The following is a 22,375-nucleotide window of genomic DNA, read 5'->3' as shown; positions in this document are numbered from 1 at the left end:
ACATCCTAGAAAACCCAATGGGACAGTTCTGCTTGGTCATAAGGGATCACTATGAGTTGAAAATGACTCAAAGGCACACAACAACAGCAAGGTAGAAGAAAGTTTCTTCCTTGTCATTATCTTGGGCACAAAAGAAGAAGCGCATTACTTGCTTCTATGAACAATTAGGAATTGTGTGGTCACAGGTGCCTCTGAAGGCCTCTAGAATAGGTGGGTACCCCTCCTTATAAACTGCCTTTGGTTTTTCACAGTTCAGAGGGACCTACTGTACTGCAAGTCCCTTGTTTGCATGTTGACATCAAGAGGTGTGATGACTGGACCTACCAATATTAGTAGTTCACCAGTGCAAGTTTCTGGTAGCTTAGAATATTATCCCGAAGAGACACTGTGGTGGAAATGAGATCTTCAAGAAAGCAGTAACTCTTTTCCCTGATGGACCTAAGCAAATACCATCAAGTGGTTTGTGTTGCTTCATGTCTATGAGCTTTGTGTAAATAATATGAGGCTTTATTGTCTTTGCCCCTGTGTGTGTTTCAAGGGATCAATGCCCTCAGCAATGCATGTAGTCTAGAGGATCTTATTTCTTAGCTTACATGCTGGCATTGGCTAAGGATCAAAAAAAAAAAAAAAAAATTAAACAAATTCTTTAGAATGTGGTTAACTTATTTTTTTGAAATTATGCCCCTGAAAATAAGCCTTAAAATAAACCTGAGTGGGGGAAAGATTAAAAAAAATATCTGGGAGTGCCCCGGAAGGACCAACCGCTTGCAGGAAGCTACCTCATACAAGCTCTTCCGCTACTCTAACCTTCTGAGGAAGGGAGATTACTAAAGTCTCAACTTTCCTCCCCGCAGCCAGTTAAAGACAATTACTAAGTTGCTAATGAATGAAAAAAACAAAGGGAGAGCAAGTCTGTGCTCTGTGAGTTCTGCCCCAGGTCACTTTCTGCCAACCCTACTAGCAGCTTCACCCTGAGAGCAGCATTCAAGCCACACTGCTTGGTGTGGTGAAGATTGAGTGGATGGGAATGGCCTGGCTCTAAGAACTTTAGAGTAGAACAGAATTAGGATGCTTCCTCCTACTTTAAGAAAGTGAGGGGCTGTGAAGGAAAAAGCAATTTCACAGTGAGTCACACTATAGTATTATCTCACAGGGCCTTGCACCCAGTAGGTGTGTGTGTGCCTGAGAGTTATTGGCTAATGAGTAATACTTTTTAAACTTTAATTTATGGGGACAGTATGATCTGACTTGTTACTCACTGAATTAACTGAGGGCAATATCTACACAATAGGTTCTTAATTTGGGTTCCTTGGAAAGATTTCAGGATTCACTTAAAATTCCATACAAAATCGTGTATATGTGTGAACTGTGTGTATTTTCGGGGAAAACCTCCATATATTTAACCAGATTCTCAAAATAGTTATTGAATCAAAATACTGATATATACTCACTGATAATATATTTTTCCAGGGTGCATGTCTTTAATTTTAAAATGCAAATTGTACAAGATATTTAATTATTGAAATAACACACAAGAAATTCTGGATGCAGACTGTTCCATCCATATTAAAGTAGAATTGTTTTGTTTTCTATTTTTAGCTGCAGAAATTTTTCTCTGTATGTTTCTTTATCTAAATGCTACTGCTCTAAACAGTCATCCATGTCATTTTCAGGGGAGGGATTTTCTAAGACATTTAATTTTAGACTATACTGCTCATCTAGTTATTCTAAATTATAGGCACATAAAGGCTGTTTAAGTGAAAAACAAATGTCATTATATTTTACAAAGAAGAATACCCTCTTAATCTGTTATAATTAACATGTATCTGGAATTAGCGAATATTCACACCTCTAAATATACATAGATATAATTTTGTGAAATTCAACAAAAATACGTGAAATTTCAAAGCATGTTCTTTTATCATGAACCATTTTACCACCCTCATACAATGCTGTACAATTAAATGAGATGGATCAAAACTTTAAGAAATAAAATACACCAATCCCTCTATCCCCATTTAATGTCCTTAATTTATTACCCCAAATATGCCTTAAAGCATAAAGGTCTTAAGCAGAGGGAATATCATCATAGTCAAAAAATATTTGAGGTAAGAAACTTGACTTATAAAGGTATGTTTTACATATAAGAGAATGTTCTTTAGAAACATGCATGGCCATAAAAATATTGTTTCTAGCTGTGGCTGTCCCTGTCATCTTCACTCTGTCACTGACTTTTCCCTGCAATTTTTCCAAAAAATTATTTCTTAATCTTTTCATTGTGATACCAACCACAGTTTCATTTCATTGTGTTATTCTTTAGACATATTCATCTAGGTTCATAAAAATATCCCAATATATCCCTTACACATGTGGATAAGTTTACACATAAAGGTCAGAAGGGAGCAGTGAGTAGGGGTGTGAGCACTGGCAGTACTGCTGGGCATACTCTCCTCTGAGTCAAGTGCTGGCTGAACCGAGGGGAGCGTTACAGTATAGACTCAAGGGATTTTTCTTCATTGTTCCTACAAAAAAGAATTTAATTGTGAAAATTAGTGCAAATTCTTCTAAGATGCTATTCAAATAAAAGAGCACATAATGCAAATGTTTCTTAAGAGATGGATAATTGTATGTCCTTATGCATTCCTGAAATATACATAATGTTATGAAGCCCATGGATGTGGAATTTAATGTTGAACATTACAGTCTTCTTAAATGCACACATCTTGCTGTTTTGTGTTTAAAATGGATAAAAGTCCTCTCATAGGTACTGTATCCAATCTTAAGCAATAAAAAGTCATAATGTATAGATGTAGTAAATTGAAGTAAAAAAATATAGCTTATGCTTGATGAATACTTAATAAATAAATTAGAAAATATATTGTAATTACTTATATAATACTTCAGTTCCAACTTCAAGTGTGAAAAATGGCAAAAGTGTGGCACAGTCTAACTGTATAGAGGTAAATTAACACTTTAGAAGTAGGCTTAGATATAGTAAATAGCAATTGAATCAATAGAATTTTTACAAATTACAGTACTACGTTCACACATACACACACCCTTGCGTAAAATTAACCATGTCACACACTAAAAATATCTTTATTTTACTATAGCCAAGGGATTTTACACACATACATAAAGAAGTACTTCAGTCATTACTTATTCCTTAGGTAGAAACAAGCAGGTGATGACGTTTTAGTATTTTGGTGTTTGTTCTTAGTTATTATATTGCTTATAAACATTAACATGATTAACCGTCTTTATTCAATTTTTTCTGCTGCCAAAAGTGATACTTGGTAAGTAATTCAACATCCCCATGCACTTACAAAGATTTACAAGTGGTTAAGAGACACAAAAGGTCCCTGGGTGGCAGTTTGCACTCAACCACTAACCTAAAGGTTAGCAGTTCGAACCCAACTAGCAGTGCTACAAAAGGAAGTCCTGACAATTTGCTTCCGTAAAGATTACAGCCACGAAAACCCTATGGAGCAGTTCTACTCTGTAACACATGGGGTCACCGTGAGTCATAATCGACTTGATGGCAACGAGTGGTTTTTTGTTTTATGAGACACAAAGCTACCCCGGGTCTTATCCAGAAAGAAGATTTTACAAAAGGCCCCTCCCTGTGACTTACCCCGTCTTGTGGAGCCTTTTTTGTTTCCCAAAAGAGCAAATATGTTTAAAATTCCGAATGTGACCCATTTTTCAATAAGATAACTTACCATTTAGTTACTGAGGAAATAGCCACTTCACTTGCTCTCAAAGACACCATTTGGTGCCATGGTTAGCCATTGTGGGTCCCACAATGAACTTCTAAATGTGAAGCTGCAATTTCAGTTTTGTAGACACTGACCAGGTTAAATAGAATAAATTTACCAAGCTAGTTAAAAAACATTCTAACTCCACTTGTTTTCTCACTTCCTGAAGATAAAGTAAGATGAGAAAGTTAAAAAAAAAAGGAAACCACTAATGTGGGGTAAATTTTGATTATTTTTTTTCAATTCTCTGCAAAACTACAATGAAGATGTTTCATAGATGCCCTTAACTTTTCGTAGTTCACAGAGGACATTTGTGTAAAATTGACATCCTTCTTTTAAAATAAAGATGTTCAACTCAACGCAGAATTAGTTTTAAACTAGCCTCATGTTACTTGCTTGTATCAAAGACACATCCTAGATAAGTAATGCAAAACACTATGGTAGTTTTCAGAACTTCAGCTAACCTGTTTAGAGTAAATGAAATAGTGCCCCAATGGTTTTGACCTCATCCAACGAATAATGTGTCTTGTAAAATCTTAGAAAACAATTTAGTACCAAATACCAGGGAGCAAAAGTGTCTATGATTTTTTGTATAAAGTACTAACATTTTTAAAACTGCATAGCATCATGTTCATTCCATAAATAAATTGGAATAAATAAAATCTACCTTTTTCCCAGAATGTCTTCTTTGTAGAATCTCAAACTAACCTAGTTTCCTAAAGGAAAAATTAAACCATTTACAAACTTGAATTTCAATCAAGTGAAGATAAATAGATTCCATAGACTACTGTAATTAATGTCTCATTTTCAAAAATATCTGTACTGTCAAGCTCAAATATAGAATTATAGCAAAACCAAATTTCCTGACTCAGTATGATGCCCTGCTCCATTGTAGCCTCTATCTTCTGAATTCTAAATCCCATCCCCTCTTACCATGGAATATCTTACATGGTAAAATAAAACTAGAACCTGCTTGGAGATGTGATAGCAGTCTTAGCTGTATCTTTCTTTTTACCAGAACTAAGACATAGGTAAAGAGTGACAACATGAGGTGAAAAATAAGACAGGTGGTGACTGACTTGATGTAGTAAGTGGTGAGGGCCAAGTGGTGAGGAATACTGAACGCTATTTTCTCTCATCAGGTTAAAAAAAAAAAAAAAAAAGTGAACTTTATGGAATGCCTTATACCTCATACACTACCATATGGATTACCCAGATAGCAGAAACTTAGTAAATCCTTGTAGAGTTTAATTGCATCTTAACTTAGAACAAAAAGCAGATAAAGCACAATATGATTTTGCAGCCTTCCAGATATAGCTAAGGCTCCTTCCAGATTGGTCATGTTGGAAGAGGAACAATGGTGATGGGCACACAGAAGGAAGTTTGCAAAGCCTCAGAAATTCTCCTCTTTTCAAGAGGGTGTAGATTCTGATAATCATCAAGTTTTCACAGATTTTCCCTTTAGAAGGCAGTACATGTAAGGCTGCCTCAAAATCCTTGTTCCAGTCGAGGCTGTGACTAAATGACACAGCAGTGCTCCAAGCTCATGGATAAATATTCCTGTGATGTCCACAGACCTTCCTCTCAATGTTTAACTAAGATCATGCATTCTCAGGAAAATGAGGCTTTAAAACATGTATTAGTTTCCTAAGGCTGCCATAACAAATTACCACAAACTTAGTGGCTTAAAACAACAGAAATTTATTGTCTCACAGTTCTGGAGGCTAGAAGTTCAAAATCAAGGTGTCGATAGGGCCATGCTCTCTGAAGGCTCTAGGGAGGAAGGGAAGATGCTTCCTTGCTTCTTCCTAGCTTCTGGTGGTTCCCGGCAATCCTTGTCATTCCTTGGCTTGTAAATGTATCACTTCAATCTATGCCTCCCTTTTCACATGGCTATCTTCCCGCTGTGTCTGTGTCTCTTCTCTTTTATAAGGGCATCACTCATATTGGATTAGGACCCACTCTTTTCTGGTGTGACTTCATGGTAACTGATAACATCTTCAAAGACCATATTCCCATATTCCCAAACAGGGTCACAGAGGAGGGGGGATAGGTTAGAACTTCAGCATATCTTACTGGTGGACACAATTCAATCTGTAACAAAACACTTAAAGAATTTCATTTGAAAACGTAAAATTTCATGTTAGATTCTGGGCAAGATAGAACTCAGATCTTTTCAGCCCCTTACCTAGAGAGATGGAGGATAGGTTTTGTGTGTGTGTGGCTTTTACTCACTTGGGTTTCCCATGCTTTGTTTTAGGCCTCCCAGACCTGTAACCAGCATGAATGACACCCTGTTCTCCCACTCTGTTCCCTCCTCAGGAAGTCCTTTTATTACCAGGAGGTAAGTTCCAATCTTATTATAAAATAAGTCCTCTCTTTGGTAATGAGCCTTGATTCTGTGGCAAGAAAAATAGTGTAAAAATTTGGAAACAGATAATGGTTGACAGTTGAACAACATGATAAACATAATTAATGTCACTGAATTGTACATGTAAAAAATGTTAAAGTGGCCAATGTTTTGGTTACATATATATTTACCATGATAACAACAAAAAATTACTGTTTGAAAATAGTTTGTAAGTACCTGCCACAAGTTTTCAATTTCATTCATTTGGATGAATTTGAAGAGGGCTGTTGGCTTTTTAGGGAGCCCTGGTGGCCCAGTGGTTAAAGCACTTGGCTGCTTACCAAAAGGTCCGCAGTTCGAACCCACCAGCTACTCTGCAGGAGAAAGACGTAGCAGTCTGCTTCTGTAAAGATTTACACCTTGAAAACCCTGTGGGGCAATTTTGCTCTGTCCTATTGGGTAGCTTTGAGTCGGAATTCGACTCAACGGCAATAGGTTTGGTTTTTTGGTTTGGTTGGCTTTTTGGATTAATGTCACTTCTGACACTTATAATCTATCAACAGTAAGAATATGGGATATGTTTAAATTTTACTGCTGACACACATGCATTATATCTCATTGAGAAAGTCACTTTCACAGCTCTTATAGTGGTTGATTTAAGACAGGGGATTGGAATTTCGAGGTACAATGGTGTATTATCATACACATCGTGAAACATCTCATTATTTAAAGCTCCAGATATAAAAGAATCCTCTTTTTGGTGAACTCTGGGATTCCTCAGGCTAGAGACTGAAGATCAAACTTGGAAATGTAGCTTCCTTATAAGTAATTTCATAGATAATAACAAGAACTTAAAAGAAAATGGATATGTGCCTCATCTTCTTGTACAAGATTCACTCCCACGTGAACAAAGAGAGGGTGAAACGGATACTTCTTTAAGAGTTACGCATTAGAAACACGCGGGGGTCAAGAGGTGCTCTAAGTCGTTCCATCAAGTATGACCAAAGCACCAGAGAATTATTTTATAAGTACCCGAAGAATGCTCACAGGAAAGCAGAAACAAAGCTGACGAAAATTTGAGTGAGTAACTGAACATAAGACTTCAAATGCCTTTCAGTGGGGAGAAAAAAAAAAAGTACAGCCTCAGACTTTACAAAACAAACATAATTGGTCTTTTCCCTGAAGAGGTTTCTGAGGTACCGATTTCACTGTAATATCTTGGTATGCTCTAGTAAGAATTTGAAGACAGTGAGACATAAAGCGCTGCTAATTTTTTCCCCGAGTTCCTGTACTTGCACATCAACAGGAACCTAAGATAAAGATGTTCCCCATCATTGTAATTAGCGGAATAAACAGAATGTGGCAGTACGTGGTTTTTCAGTTATATGAATTAAGCAAGTCTGTAACAAGCGGAAATGAGGAGGCGATTGAACTGCAAAACATCCACAGTGAAATAATACAGTTTAGGCCTCAGTAATTTTTCATTAGCACTCCTTTTCAGAGTCACCAGCAAATCCAACCAACCATCTTTTCAAAAAAAAAAAAATCTGTAAGTTCTGTGAGCACATGGGCCCGTGCATCTGTCTAGGGAAGACCTGACATAATGTTTAGAAAGATGTTGTGCTTTTATGAAGGAGCTCTGCATTCTGCAAATGTCAAGCCAAGATAGATCCCATCCTTACTGAAGGTCATTTTATATCATTTCAGCTTGGACGGTGCTTATGGTGGATGCGTCTAGATGGATAACATGACTTCCTCTACCCTAACATATCCCTATAATACTCTGAGCTGTTCTGGTTCCTCCAGGGTGCCCACTAACCCAAAATATTATCATTTCCCTTTTTTCCCATTTTCAGTCCTTTTGGCATGTTCCCTGTGAACCACAAACACATTGTTTAAAGCTTGCAGTTCTTCCTATCACCACGGAGACTGGCCTCTTGTTTCTGTTTTAAGGGTGCTGTTCAATAAAGCTGTGTACACTGAATGTCATTCCTCTCTGAGTGGGCCTTGCTCTATCCATGGGAGGTTGTAATGAGATCTCATTGTTTGCATCCCTCAGGTTACCTGAGGGGATAAGTGCACCCAGCCCTGTGGCTGACGAGCATTCACTTATAAAGCTGTATGTCAATCAGCTTGACCACGGCAAACGGTCAGTATCCCAGCCCTGAGTCACTAATCGTAGTAGTAGTTCCATAGCTAGATTGCTAGTCATTCCATTCCATCACTAAAATCCTCTTGTAGCATGTTTCGGGGAGATAAATGTCTTCTGGGGCTTAATGAGGTTCACTTGAGAATTTCCAACTTGAGCTGGATTTGGCTCTTTCCTGTCTTTTCCACTTATTTTATAGCATTCCAATTGATGTCATAGCCTCACACCAGTATATATGAGATGTGTATGTGTGAACCTTCTTGTTTGGATGAGTCTCTGTTTTTATAGTTTGCAAGACCCCAAATGGTGATTCCTAAGACTCTTGAGTTAAAGAGCCTTTGGAACGATCATTAGCACTAACTGGACAAGGCTAGGACAATGTTACATAGCTGGATCTCACTGGAGCTAAAGACTCAAGGTTTTATACATTTCCGTCCCACTGGGCCTGGGCCATTTTTTCCCCAGGTAGGGCAATCAGATTCCTAGAAGTAGCAGTTTCAAAACCAGTTTCACGCTATCAGCACTTAATTTCTGTACTGGATCATGCTGGTGGTGTTCCACTGTTTATTTTTTAACCATGTCCGTGCACTAAGTTGGATGGAGATCCATCATGCTAGCTGTAGGCATAAGTTAGAGATCCTATTGTTCCTATGATTGGAACTGAACAAAAAAAAAATATGACTCTAGAGCTCTGCCCTCACTCATACCGCACTCAGAACTGCGTCTTTTAAAATAAGGTAAAACCTAAACAAGTCAAACCCATGCCTGTCAGTGTTAAGGCAGCATTGAGAACATAGGGAGGTTTGCCATACAGATATTTTATCTGACTTTTCAGGCATCTGCATTGTGACAGATCTTAGAAAGACAAAGCCGAGTGAGGATGAATTGAAATCTCCACCTCAGAATCTCTCACTACAAACTCCCGGCATTACTCACCTAGGATCCGTTACAAGTGTACCACTTTCATCTTCAAAAGGCACTAGGGTATATCATTGAAGCCTTTTGACATTGTGGTAATCTGCCTCACACAGATTTTTGAGTATATAACTCTAGTTACCAGTACCATTTGTCATATCCCGTGTTCTTATATCTTTTTCTAACAATATACTTGATTCACTTTTTCCAAACTTAAAAGAGGGGATAATCAAAGCCCTTCTTCCTTAGCCCTTTGAGGTCTTCTTGTGTTCACGTATGTGTGTACGTTTGTGCACACACGCACCCTCAACGCTAGTTAGCAGTTAGGTAGGATGTGGGTTTAATGATGCAAATCATGGTCCAATTTACCTCATTCATTTTCTTGACTATAAACTGTATCCCTGAACATAGATTGTTTTCTTACACATGCATAAATTTATAGAAAGAATGCCTAGATCGATGGAAATCTACCGTCACCACTAGAATAAGAGCTCGAAGGGCTATATGTGCAAAGACAGCTGCGTTATCTAAGCTTATGAAAGATAGCATATCATTATTGCAAATTGTATTGCAAGGCTGACCACAAATCCAGGTCCAAAAGAGTCTTTCTCCTCGTCACTTCTCACAGTATTGTTCTTAATATCTGCTTTCTTTGTTAGCATTGTACCTCCTTTTTGAAATCTTAATTATTTTGCCAAAATCCTTACGTAGTTTATGGGAGAGAAAAGTTGACCAGTCTTCTCCTATATGAAATGTGTCTTTCATTATGGCTCATCTTTTTCATTGGCCACAATAAGGACACTGTGAAAGTCAGAATGACTAGATGCTTTTACCTCCAATATTAGAAACATCACTTCAAGGTTTCACAGGTCTTTTCATAGTTGTAACCACTAAAGTTGTAACCACACACAAAAAGAATCACTTTGGCTGTTATATAGCATCTAGTCAGATTTTATCACTCTACCAAATATTAGAAAATTGCTTGTAATTCATGGAGTGTTAACACACCCTAACATGCTTTTTTCTGGTTTGTCACAGTAACAAGTGTCTAATTATTAATACAGTATTTGGCTCTGTAGTGCATATGGGAAAGGCACACCACCCACCTTAAGTACTTCTCAAATCTGGATTCTTCCCAGTGCAGCAGTGTTTGTGAGTTATTTTATTTTATTTTTTGATTGACTGGTTGGTCAGTGGGTTGACTGGCTTGGATTTTCAACCAAGGAAAGGCTCAACTCACTGTATCTTTTTCAGTTTTTTCAAACACTTTTGCTTACCCAAAGATTCTTTACCTGTCAGCCCAGGCTTCTGATCTGACTTAAAATGTTTAAACTGAATTTTACCCATTTGTGCTGTGGTAATCTGAAGTGGTTAGAGATCAAAGTTTTCTCCACGGCTAATTTTTTCTAAAATTAAAGCCCATCCCTTTTCGGTCATAAAAATAGGTATAAATTTATAAATTGACATCTGACATCACCTTGAAGATTTCCTCACGCTTTCATCTATGTTTCACATTTTCTGGTCATGTTGTGCGAAATTATCTGCAGATAATTCTTTACCCCATGTTGTACCAGAGCTCCACTAATGTGCTAGATTTTTTCAAACTTGAATTAAACTGATCTTCACACTCAACTCTAACAATTGCCTATACTAAAATATGAGTGCGTAATTAAAAGCACAGTCACCCTGTTCTTCACTTTGATAACCTTTCTTCTCTTACTAGAGTTGCTTTAGTTGTCTGCACGTGCCCTGTACCCAGCAAACTTTTCTAATGACTCTCTTGGCAGAACTACAATTGATGCTGCTTTGCTGTCTTGGGAACAACATAGTACTGAATGTGGTGACTCAAATATGACCTAAGAATTCTTGTTATTTCTTCCCTAGTACCTGCTTAAGATGGTTCAACTTTCACACCAGCCTGAATTATTTACAGCTTTCCCACTGAGAAACTATTTTTTATACTTGTTTGTTTATGTGATACTTTATATTTCCAATCTATGATATGGAAAGCTAGAGAAGGAAGGGAAAGCAGAATTTTTCAACAAATCAATTATCTCTTGACACAAGTGACTCATAGACTCTTACTGTATTTAAATTAGTTGGATAACCTTACTATTAAACTGTGTTAATTATAGTGAGAAGCCAAATTTTATTCACAGTTGATGCTTACTTAAGTTGGGATCCAATTTTACAAGCCATTCTTCACAAGCCCAAACACCACACAAGTTATTCAGTTATTTAAGAATCAATGAAAATGAAAATATATACTGTTAAATTACCATTGTTCGGATATTGTTTTCCTTTTGACCATTGTGATAAGAATTATCTCACAATACATAATTTGTTTATATAATATTGTTGCTCTGGGAAACCACACCCACAGCTTTAAATCACATTCAATTTAAAAAAACAAGCAAACAAACAAACTTTACGTAGGGCTAATAAAATCTTTATCCAGTAACCCAACATAAGTGAAAGTGGCTTTTAAAAATGTGTACCATGATTAAGCAAAAATCCAGAGGTATTTTTTGTGTGATTTTGGTAGCTTAGGACACTCCAAAAATACTGGTATCACTTACCACCCTTCAAAAGTAAGGGGACAATTTTAATAAGTAAATATGAACTATTTTGAAATTTTTCTGTCTTTCCAGAACCTAGTGTGTGTGTGTGCGTGTGTGTGCGCGTATATATGTATGTGTGTGTGTGAGAGAGAGAGAATTTGGAAGAAGACCATTTCCCTTTAGATATGTTGTTTTCCAGATGTCTAAAAAGGAATTGCTGGGAAAATAGAGAATTTTTTAGGGAAAAAAAAATGGTCTAAAGGAATATTACTATCTATTTTCTTTCAGAAGAACATGTAATTTTTGCAGTTTACCATGTCATACCCTCCAGGATATGATTGTCACCACACCCATTAATGATAACATGTGGGCAAAGGGATGTGCCTATAAATTGGCAAGGGCCTTGTGAAAAGAAAATGACAGTAAGGAAAAGAAATGTATATACATACAATTGTAGGGATGGTAGCCTAGCTTCACTTCAGGACTCGGATTAGAAAAGATATATGACCCATGGTCACGGGGAGCCCCAAGTCGTTCCCTGTTTCAGAGGTTAAAAGGAAGGATGCATTTTGATTTGAGGACTGGGTGTGTAGAACGAGCTAGAACTTGAGTGATGGGGAAGCCATTGTTGCATTCTGACACACTAATATGGCGGAAGTGCTCATTCCTTATGAAGGAAGTAGGTCCAAGTGTGCCTGTGTTCTGATCCCAAGGTCCTAAATGAATTGAAAATGTCACCTAACTTCTCCAAGCAAACTGCTAAGCTACAAAATGAAAGTTTAAAAATCTAAATTATTATATAAAATGTTGTGAGAACATATCACATTGGAGAGATCATAATAAAGAACATATTGTCACTACCTTTATAACTCAGAAGAAATTTTTTTTTTTAACTTCTGTTCTTCAAGCTCCTTGGGAGCACCACAAGAGACTCTGGCAGAAGACCCAAGTTTTAAATGAAACCTACCTTACAGTCAACCCTCCCTCTGTGTTCTTAAGCCATATCATTTTGAACGGGCAGTTTTTGTTTTGTTTTGCTTTGTTGTTTCTTGTTTTCATCACATAGTTGGCTTCCTCTATACGTGGTCATATTTTTAAGTTCCCAGAAATAAGTGATGAAGAGAAGAATTTGAGAATTGTTCTAGGAAGTCCAGAACCTATGAGGACAGTCCATACCAAAAGTCTGAAATGCTCCTGGCGCTAGAAATTAAGAGCTGTAACAAAACAAAATAAATTGTTTATTTCCACAAACCTATATGCAGATAGTATAACCCCCATATTTTCCAAGAAATGGTTTTCCCAGTCTGTAGGCTTTCAGATTTATATTTTCCAGAGAATCAGGTGAGAAGGTAGAGGAAAAATAAAAGAATTTCAATGATTCCCTCAAGCCAATACTGGCAAAGAAAATTATATTTAAAGGAAAGGAGATGTGTATTTGTAGAACATCTGCTCATCCATTTGAGGGAAGAAGGGACCTGGAAAAAAGAAGGGAGAAAAAGAAGAGGGGAGATGGGCAAAAGGAGTAGAGGAAGGAGTACAAGGGCCCAATGAATTGAAGAAAAAGAATAAGGCCACCAAAGGAAAAGCTGGGCAACTGCTCCTTGCCCCGACTCGGCTCCTGCATCATACTGATGTCAGCTGTGCCAGTGACCAAGCAGGGGAGCAGGACTTCTGGGGCTTTATTGACACATCATTTCCTCCCATAAGATTTCACCAGAATAATTTGTAGTGAACGCACCCTGATCCTGTGTTTCTCTTCTCTACTGGTTCTTTTCTTTCTCCTTATGCATTCAGCATCAAAGATTGTACCTGAATAATTATTAGGTTTTTGATTTAAGGAAATACTACCACAATTTCTGGGACTCAAGGAGCAAAGAAGCATAACAGGGCAGGGAAGTAATTTGATTTGAAGAGAAGAATTGATATTTCAATTCACTGATATTTCACATCATGTTTTGAGTGGTTTTGCAGGGATCTGAAATCAATTTTGCAGTAGGTACATCTATCTTGGGTTTAGTAAAAAGAGTTGAAGAGATGTTGGGTACCAGGGAGACAGTAGTTACTGGATAATGAACATACAGGGATATGAGCCAGGAGACAGAGGTGGGATTCTGTGTTGATGGGATGATGGTACATCACAGAAAACATCAACTATGATGATTTAAGGTGGTTATTTGTCTCTGATAGGTAGGTTTGATAGTCTTAACAAAGGTGGAGATCAGTAAGCTGAAAAATATATCATTAAGCTCATTTGGAAAGTAAGTTATCCTACAACATTAATCTAATTTTTTAAAGTCAATTTTGTTTATATGCAGTTGTACTTTTTAAGTACAGCAATACTTTGTGTAATAAATGTATTTCTGAAGAACTGAGTGAAAAGCAGTCATGCATTCAACAAACATGAATGCCTACTATATGCTAGACATTTCATCATAAATCAAATCTAACTTTAAATTTACCAGAGACCTCACTATTTAAGGAATCTTGTAGCATACCCTGTTATAAAACAAGAATTTTAATTATAATATGTATAATTCTAATGTGAATACTCATTCATAAATTTATATGTATTTATGTATCTCTAAATACACATATATTATACACACACATATAATGGATTTAGAGCTTCTTGAAGTGTTATAGTAAAACCTCAAAATTTAAAGCTCAGTAATTAAACACTTGGTATTTGAAGTCAGAGTTTATTTTTGGATTCTCCATAGGAGAAATAGTTTTAGGTAAAACAGTGTTGTAGGGCAAATTCTTAATTCACCTACAAAGGAACAATCTCTTTAAGCATGTTACCAATACAATTGTAATACTAAGAATGAATACCTTTTTTCCCAATGAAACACGCCTATTTATTACAATAGATCTTGGGAATTTGGCTTGACTACAATTTAATTATTATTTCTATTTCTATTGTTATTTCAATAAAACTGCGTTTTAAATTTTAAAACTATCATAGAAATTACTAAATAAAATGAACATTCTTTATAATGAATCTAAATGATAAAGATTTGCTGTATGGCAGGACTCTATCCACCAGCTATGTATTCATATAGTCAAAAAGAACACAAATTTAAGGAAATATCACCATATCATTTATATTTATAAGGCTCACAGCTTTATTTCTCTTTTTCCTTAAAAATTTTCTTTGTAGCTTCACATCCAAGGTTAGGTGACTTCCGCCTGGAGTAGTAAACCACTTCTAATATTGCAGCAGTCTCCAGCTAGGTAATTTTCAAGTCCCTAGTCAACACAGGAAGTTGGAGAATTTAAAGAAGGCTGGTGCAGGTAAACTTCCTGAGTGGAACCTGAAGGCTGGCAGGACTTAATGAACTATTGAATTGTTTACAGAGTATGCTGTGATGAATGTGAGTGAATTTCCATTATGTCTAGGCATACGCAATGTAAATGCTTGCTTTGTGAAATAAATAGCAGAGGTCAAACCTGGGCTCATGGTGACTGTCATTGTATATTACAGTTGTGGTTCTCAGGCCAGATTTCTGCTCCTAGTTGCACTCTGTGGAAATCTGAAAACATCTGGAACATTTCCAAATAATAAGAGATTTGTCCAAATGGAGCTTGGATCTAGACTTGGGAGTTTCTGCTGCCAGTTTCTATTCTTGAATGCATTGCCGTGTTTACGCTCTTCTTGGCTTTCCCGTCTTATTAACTAGCTCTCCTCCCAAGGACAGTGAAGTAGAGCAGAACAAACTGCTGGCTAGGGCTGCTCCAGCTTTTCTGAAGGGCAAAGGGTAAGTTAAAGACAGAGTGTGCCAGAACCTTGAATTAACGAAACTAAAAATGGAGCTTTCTTTTGCCAAAAAAGCTTTGTGTTTGAAAGCAGTTCTGTTATAACGCAATTAACAGCACCAAATAGTTATTTCCAGTAGACACATCTGTGTTGTTATTCACTTTCCCTTATTTCTTTTTTTTTTTTCCCCCAAACGGCTAAGCTGAAGTTTTGATTTTCCAAAGGATACTTAATCTTTGCTTGCATCCCACTGTGTTTACTGTTCAGATAAATTACTTGGCCTCAGTGGTTTGAAAAATTCAAATCTGTTTTCTTGAAAGTTACTTAACCTAAATGGAAGGCTTTGTTTTTTAAGTTGGTGAGATGGAATTGTGAACTTCATTGCTTGGGTTTTGCTTGGGTTTTTCATATAACATCACTTATTGCTCTTCCTTTACTTGTTTGGTTTTCTAAATGCCTTTCCTACCACAAACTCACTCCTACCTGCTCTGCCTATTTCTGTCCACCCCTCCTAACAACACCCTTTCTTTCCTCCTGCCCCATTTCAGGATACAATACAGCCTCAATGTGGCAGACAGGCTAGCTGATGAACATGTTCTCATCGGGTTGTATGTCAACATGCTCCGGAACAACCCATCATGGTTAGTGCAGGTTTGGCCACTTGCTGTCATTAGAGAGGGGTACAATATGATCTGGTGACACACAGTCTCAACAAGGGGCAAAGTCAATGGATACCAAGAGTCACTAAGGCACTTTTTTACTGATTCAAATAAGAAGTCTTTTTGTGATGTTACTTTGAATACTTCCAGTTAATGTACCATGAATTCATATCCCTGTTTATATCTTTATATCTTAGCTAAAGGAAGAAGTTGTGTAAATGCTGTGCTAAATACTAGCATTCAGGTGGACGCCAGACTCCGGGTCCCATCAGTCAGTTCTATGCGACATGCATCATGTCAAATTACTGCACAATGATGATGCAGGAATTTATTTTATTCCAAGGGCATGGGTGTCTCTGCTGATTTAGAAAACAGTGCTTCTTTAGACTTAAGATAGAAATGCAAAAGAGGACAGTGACATGATGGGATAATAAAATGGAAACCTTTTCTTTAACAATGATAACCAAACCAAACCCATTGCCACAGAGTCGATCCTGACTCATAGCGACTCTATAGGGCAGAGTAGAACCACCCCATAGCGTTTCCAAAGAGGGGCTGATGGATTCAAACTGCTGACCTTTTGGTTAACAGCAAAACACTTAACCACAGTGCCACCAGAGCTCCGTTAAAATGATAACAATGGGAGAAATTGTTTTTCAACTCTTCTATTACTTACAAATATTTCTGAGTGACCATCATAATAAAATCTGTTTTCAAGTCCCAGAGTATGCACAGCTTACTTTCAGGTGTGTTAAATCTAGGAATTCAGATAGTCCTTTGTATTTGGATAAAGGCATTCGTAAAGTTTTTCTATTCTATTGTGACATAGGAGATTCATCCCATTGGTTAAAGTTAGTTGATTTTTATAATAAATGTGCATTTGCAATTTGAATGAAAGTAAATGGAAAGACCACATATTCATCATATGTTTCAATTTAGTTTAGATGACTGTTTTACAAACATGCTTAGTAAACCACAGTTCCTTAGAAATATTTCAATTTTGCTTCACAACACTAATTTTCTCTGAACTAAGGGCTCGTGGATTTTTGGCAGTTATAACTATTCAGTGAGGCTGTGATTTATACTGACTTATACCTTCAGCGTATCTGGTCCCATTTCCTCCACTGTTTCACAAAAACCAGTTACCCAGTTGTCGTCCAGTTGATTCTGACTCATAGAGACCCCATCTGTATCAGAGAAGAACTGTGCTCCATAGGGTTTTCAATGGCTGATTTTTTGGAAGTAGACCTCCATGTCTTTCCTCCAAAGCTCCTCCAGGTAGACGGAACCTCCAGCCATTAAATTAGCAGCCGAGTACCTTAACCATTTGCACCACCCAGAAACTCCATTTCACAAAAGCTCAAACAAATTTCTCAAACACATATGGTAACAGCCATTACTCAGTGCTCATTGACCTCACTACTGGGTGTTGTCAGGTACCCCTTTGTTTCTAGAACTCTTTCCTCCTCAACTGTTTCCAAAGTTTCTTCTTATTTCTGCTTCTCATGCCTTAGAACTATTTTTCAAGAGTAGCATATAAGATGATTTTAGATGATACACGGATGAACATTTTTGTTTTAATAGTTACATATTTTTCTTAATTTGTATCTAAAATATAACCAGCAGCACACTAGTTTAATTCTCTACTATACCCTACTCTTTAGATAAAAATGCACTATTCAACTGACATAAGCTCACCTCTTTGTGCAAATTTTCCAAGCTTCTAGATCAAATAGTATCTCCACTTTCACACCTCAGCCTCTCAAAACTACAAGAGGAAAGAGTGATTGCTTTAATCTTGTTTCTAATGATTTTGGTATCCCAACGTTATAGGGTAGGTGAAATAGTAGAAACTAAATACTGAATCACAAAAAATTGTATCAGTAATCTTCAAAGAAGAATATGGTGGATATAGATTCAGTCACGTCTGAAGGCAATGATGTAATCTCACGCCATCTCCTGCCCTAATTTGAAGCACACTCGAGTTATTTTTACCACTCTTCTTTGACCTTTTCTTAATTAAAGTTGTAACAAAAAAATCACCAAAGAGAAAAGCTCAGAGCTTGTCATTACCAGCCCTTTTTCACTACTACGTGTGATTAATCATATTGACTTGATGGTCATTTAAGACCGTAAAACTGCCTCAGCAGCGACACCCCACATCTACTTGATGAAAGCTGGATGTGATTTGTATTTTAAAAACAAAGCAAAATTTAAGACTGCTCAAGGAGGCTCACTCTGTTTTAATAGCTGCCCTCCATATTTCTCTTAGCTTTTTTCTGTCCTTGAAAAAAATTCCAACTTCTCTTTCCAGTTTCTCATTTTTCTGTCTCTTTCCTTTATGTTTAATTAGATCTGAACAATTCCTCACACCTCTCAGGACTGCAGAAGTAATGTAGTGATCTCTCACCTCCTTCATCACCTTTATTGCGATATTGCTTTACTCAATTATGGTGAGATACATAATAGTGGTAATAATTATAATAGCTATCATTTTAAAAACACTTGCCACATGCTAAGCACTGTTAAGAGCTTTATGTACATAATTTCTTCTTGTCCTAAGAGTAAGCTCATGGAGTAAGTAACTACCATCCCCATTTTATAGATAAGGAAAGGTATCAATTTAGAGAGTTTAAGTGACTCTTCCAGGGTAGCACAGCTACTAAACAGTGGAGCAGGAATTCTAACCATTGTTTATCTGATCCCAAGTTCCTAAACGCTATTCAAAATAATCAAAATTCAACAAAATTTGAGCACAACTTTTGTGCTGAGCAGTTATTCTATATGCTTTAGAGAGACCATTTTGATTTCAGAAAAAGCAAATGGGTCGAAGAAGCTGGATACAATGAGACTTATAAAGAAAAGAGGAGGGAGAAGTATAGAAGATCAATGATTGGTTAATCTTAACATGATTGCTTGAACCCTGCCCTCCCCCTTTTACTGAGATCAATGGATATCAGGTCATAAGATGGTCTCTGGCCCTCCACCCAGCCGTGTCCTTTGAAATTCAAATTTAGTAAGCCTGCCTTCAAACAGGAAAGAAAGGATTTGCAACTTTGGGTGAAAGAAAAGCCAATGTCAGATTAATTTGGCTCAGAAATTTCTTTAAAGTGAATATTTGGTTTCATGGGTAAAAACTCATTGCCATGAAGTCGATTCCAACTCATAGCAACCCTATAGGACAGAGGAGAACTGCCCCATAGTGTTTCCAGGGAGCAGCAAGTGGATTCAAACTGCCAGCCTTTTGGTTAGCAGCCAAACACTTAACCACTGTGCCACCAGGGCCCCTTCATGGGTGAGGAAACCCCCAAAATCAAAGCAAGATATCTACTATCAATTTCTCTCTTTGACACTACTATGCTGCATCAGCTCTTATAAAGCTGCATAACCACATGGCCTGCTGACAGTACTTCTGGATAACTCCTCCACACTGTGCCCTCTTCATGTCTATTTTCTGAAATTAAACATCCTACTATTAAAAAAAAAAAAAAATCATTTGTCATCAAGTCATTTCCTTCTCATGGCAACCCCATGTGTTTCAGAGGAGAGCTGCACTCCACAGGCTTTTCAATGGCTGTGACCCTTTGGAAGTAGATCACCAGGCCTTTCTTTCAGGGAGCCTCTGGTTGGATTTAAACCACCACCAACCTTTCAGTTAGTAGCCGAGTGCCTAACAGTTTTGTGCCACCTAGGGACTCCTAGATCCTACTTTATTGTTTTCATTTCATTTTTAATAAATCTTGGGAGCACATTCTAGTAACAGGAATGGTGGTCGTTAATAAGTAAGATTTCATGTATTTAGTTCCATGTGTTGTGGCTTCTCATTTAAATTGTAAGCTTCAAAATGGCAAGAATTTTGTCTTCAGTCACTTTTATCTCATCACGGCAGCCATAATGTAAAGAATGAGTTTACACTTCTAAAGCATTTCACAAATTACAGGGTCCCCTCTCACACGTTATTTGGCTTGTTCTTCACACCCTATAAGGTTGGATATTATTATTTCCATTTCACTGATAAGGAAAAACTTGAGCTCTAAGACATTAAATGACTTATCCAAGATCACATGCTAGGAAGGGCTTGCACACAGGTCTTCTAACACCAGATCCCATCTCTCTTCCACCTTGTTCTTTGATCTTGTCTGACCCTTCCTGTCATTCTCTGCAAACAGGAACCTAATAGCTGTTCTTGATTAAAAGCTTTATTTTTGTAATTGTTCATGCATACTCATTGTTACATACTCATCCACCACTGGTCTGTCAGTTTGTCGTACTATGGTGGCTTGCATGTTGCTATGATCTGGGAGCTATACCACTTGTATTTCAAACACCAGCAGGATCACCCATGGTGGACAGGTTTCAGTGGAGCTTCTAGACTAAGACAGACTAGGAAGAAGGACCTGGCGATCTACTGCTGAAAAAATTGGCCAGTGAAAACCTTGTGAATATCAGCAGAACATTGTCTAATATAGTGCCAGAAGATAAGCCTCTCAGGTTGGAAGGGGCCCAAAATACAACTGGAGAAGAGCCGCATCCTCAAATTAGAGTCAACCGTAATGACATGGATGGAGTTAAGCTTTAAGGATCTTCACTGCTGATGTGGCACAACTCAAAATGAGAAGAAACAGCTGCAAACATCCATTAATAATTGAAATGTGGGATTTACAAAGTATTAATCTAGGAAAATTAGAAAGCATCAAAAATGAAATGGAACACATAAAGATTGATGTCATAGGTATTAGTAAACTGAAATGAACTGGTATTGGCCATTTTGAATCAGTCATATGGTTTATTATGCCAGGAATGACAACTTGACGAGGAATGGTGTCGCATTCATAGTAAAAAAGAACATTTCAAGATCTATCCTTAAGTACAGCGCTGTCAATGATAGGATAGTATCCACATGCCGACAATGAAGACCAGTTAATACGACTATTACTCAAAGTTACACACCAATCACTAATGCCAAAGATGAAGAAATTGAAGATTTTTACCAACTTCTGCAGTCTGAAATTGATCAAACAGGCAATCAAGATGCATTGATAATTACTGGTAATTGGAATGTGAAAGTTGGCAACAAAGAAGAAGGATTTTTAGTTGGAAAATGACTATAGGAAATCACATGATAGAATTTTGCAAGACCAATGACTTATTCATCCCAAAAACCTTTTTTCAACAACATAAACAGCAACTATACACCTGAACCTCACTAGATGAAATACACAGGAATCATATCAACTACTTCTGTAGAAAGAGACAATGGAGAAGCTCAATATCATCAGTTAGAACGAGGCCAGGGGCTGACTGCGGAACAGATCATGAATTACTCATATGCAAGTTCAAGTTGAAGCTGAAAAAAAATTAAAACTAGTCCATGAGAGCCAAAGTATGACATTGAGTATGTATACCATCTTAATTTAGAGACCATCTCAAGAATAGGGCTGACGCATTGAACACTAATGACCAAAGACCAGACGAACTGTAGGATGACATCAAGGACATCATACTTGAAGAAATTAAAAGGTCATTAGAAAGACAGGAAAAGAAGAAATGACCTAAATGGATGTCAGAAGAGACTGAAACTTGCTCTTGACCATAGAGTAGCTAAAGAGAACAGAAGAAATGATCACGTAAAAGAGCTGAACAGAAGATTTCAAAGGGTGGCTTGAGAAGACAAAGTAAAGTATTATAATAGAGTTAAAAAACCAAAAGGGAAGAACACACTTGGCACTTCTCAAGTTGAAAGACCTGCAGAAAAAATTCAAGCCTCAAGTTGCAATTTTGAAGGATTCTATGGGCAAAGTATTGAACAATGCAGAAAGATCAAAAGAAGCAATACACAGAGTCACTATACCCAAAAGAATTGGTCTGTGTTCATCCATTTCAGGAGGTAGCACATGATCAAGAACTGAAGGTACTGAAGGAAGAAGTCCAAGCTGCACTGAAGGCACTGGTGAAAAATAAGGCTCCAGGAACTGACTGAATAGCAATTGAGATGTTTCAACAAATGGATTCATAGCTCATTCATCTATGCCAAGAAATTTGGAAGACAGCTATCTGGCCAATTGACTGGAAGAGATCCATATTTGTGCCCATTGCAAAGACAGGTGACCCAACAGAATGTGGAAATTATCGAACAATATCATTAATATCACATGCAAGTAAAATTTTGCTGAAGATAATTCAAAAACGATTGCAGCAGTACATCAACAGGGAACTGCCAGAAATT

At 37.2% G+C, this 22,375-nt stretch overlaps 1 protein-coding gene across 17 annotated transcripts in view; it reads left to right on the top strand.

The window, feature by feature from the left end:
* The window catches only part of DTNA (dystrobrevin alpha), a 446,516-nt gene that overhangs the window by 359,451 nt on the left and 64,690 nt on the right, over positions 1-22,375 (top strand). For 6 of the 17 annotated variants that reach the window (XM_004386876.2, XM_004386875.1, XM_004386870.1 and 3 more), the window contains one exon: positions 6,019-6,102. The exons of 1 other annotated variant lie outside the window; for it this stretch is intronic. In XM_004386876.2, coding sequence (XP_004386933.1) covers positions 6,019-6,102 — 84 coding nt within the window. Of the gene's footprint in view, positions 1-3,287; positions 3,297-6,018; positions 6,103-7,815; positions 8,098-8,167; positions 8,258-15,413; positions 15,492-16,038; positions 16,132-22,375 lie in introns of those variants that run through there. 10 more of the 17 variants (XM_004386877.1, XM_023741169.1, XM_004386869.1 and 7 more) reach the window with 7 other exon arrangements.

The sequence above is a fragment of the Trichechus manatus genome, unplaced genomic scaffold (genome assembly GCF_000243295.1).
Source record: "Trichechus manatus latirostris isolate Lorelei unplaced genomic scaffold, TriManLat1.0 scaffold00175, whole genome shotgun sequence".
NCBI classification, from domain to species: domain Eukaryota; kingdom Metazoa; phylum Chordata; class Mammalia; order Sirenia; family Trichechidae; genus Trichechus; species Trichechus manatus.
Note: the sequence above shows the minus strand (reverse complement) of the source record. Positions and strands in the feature narration are given on the sequence as shown.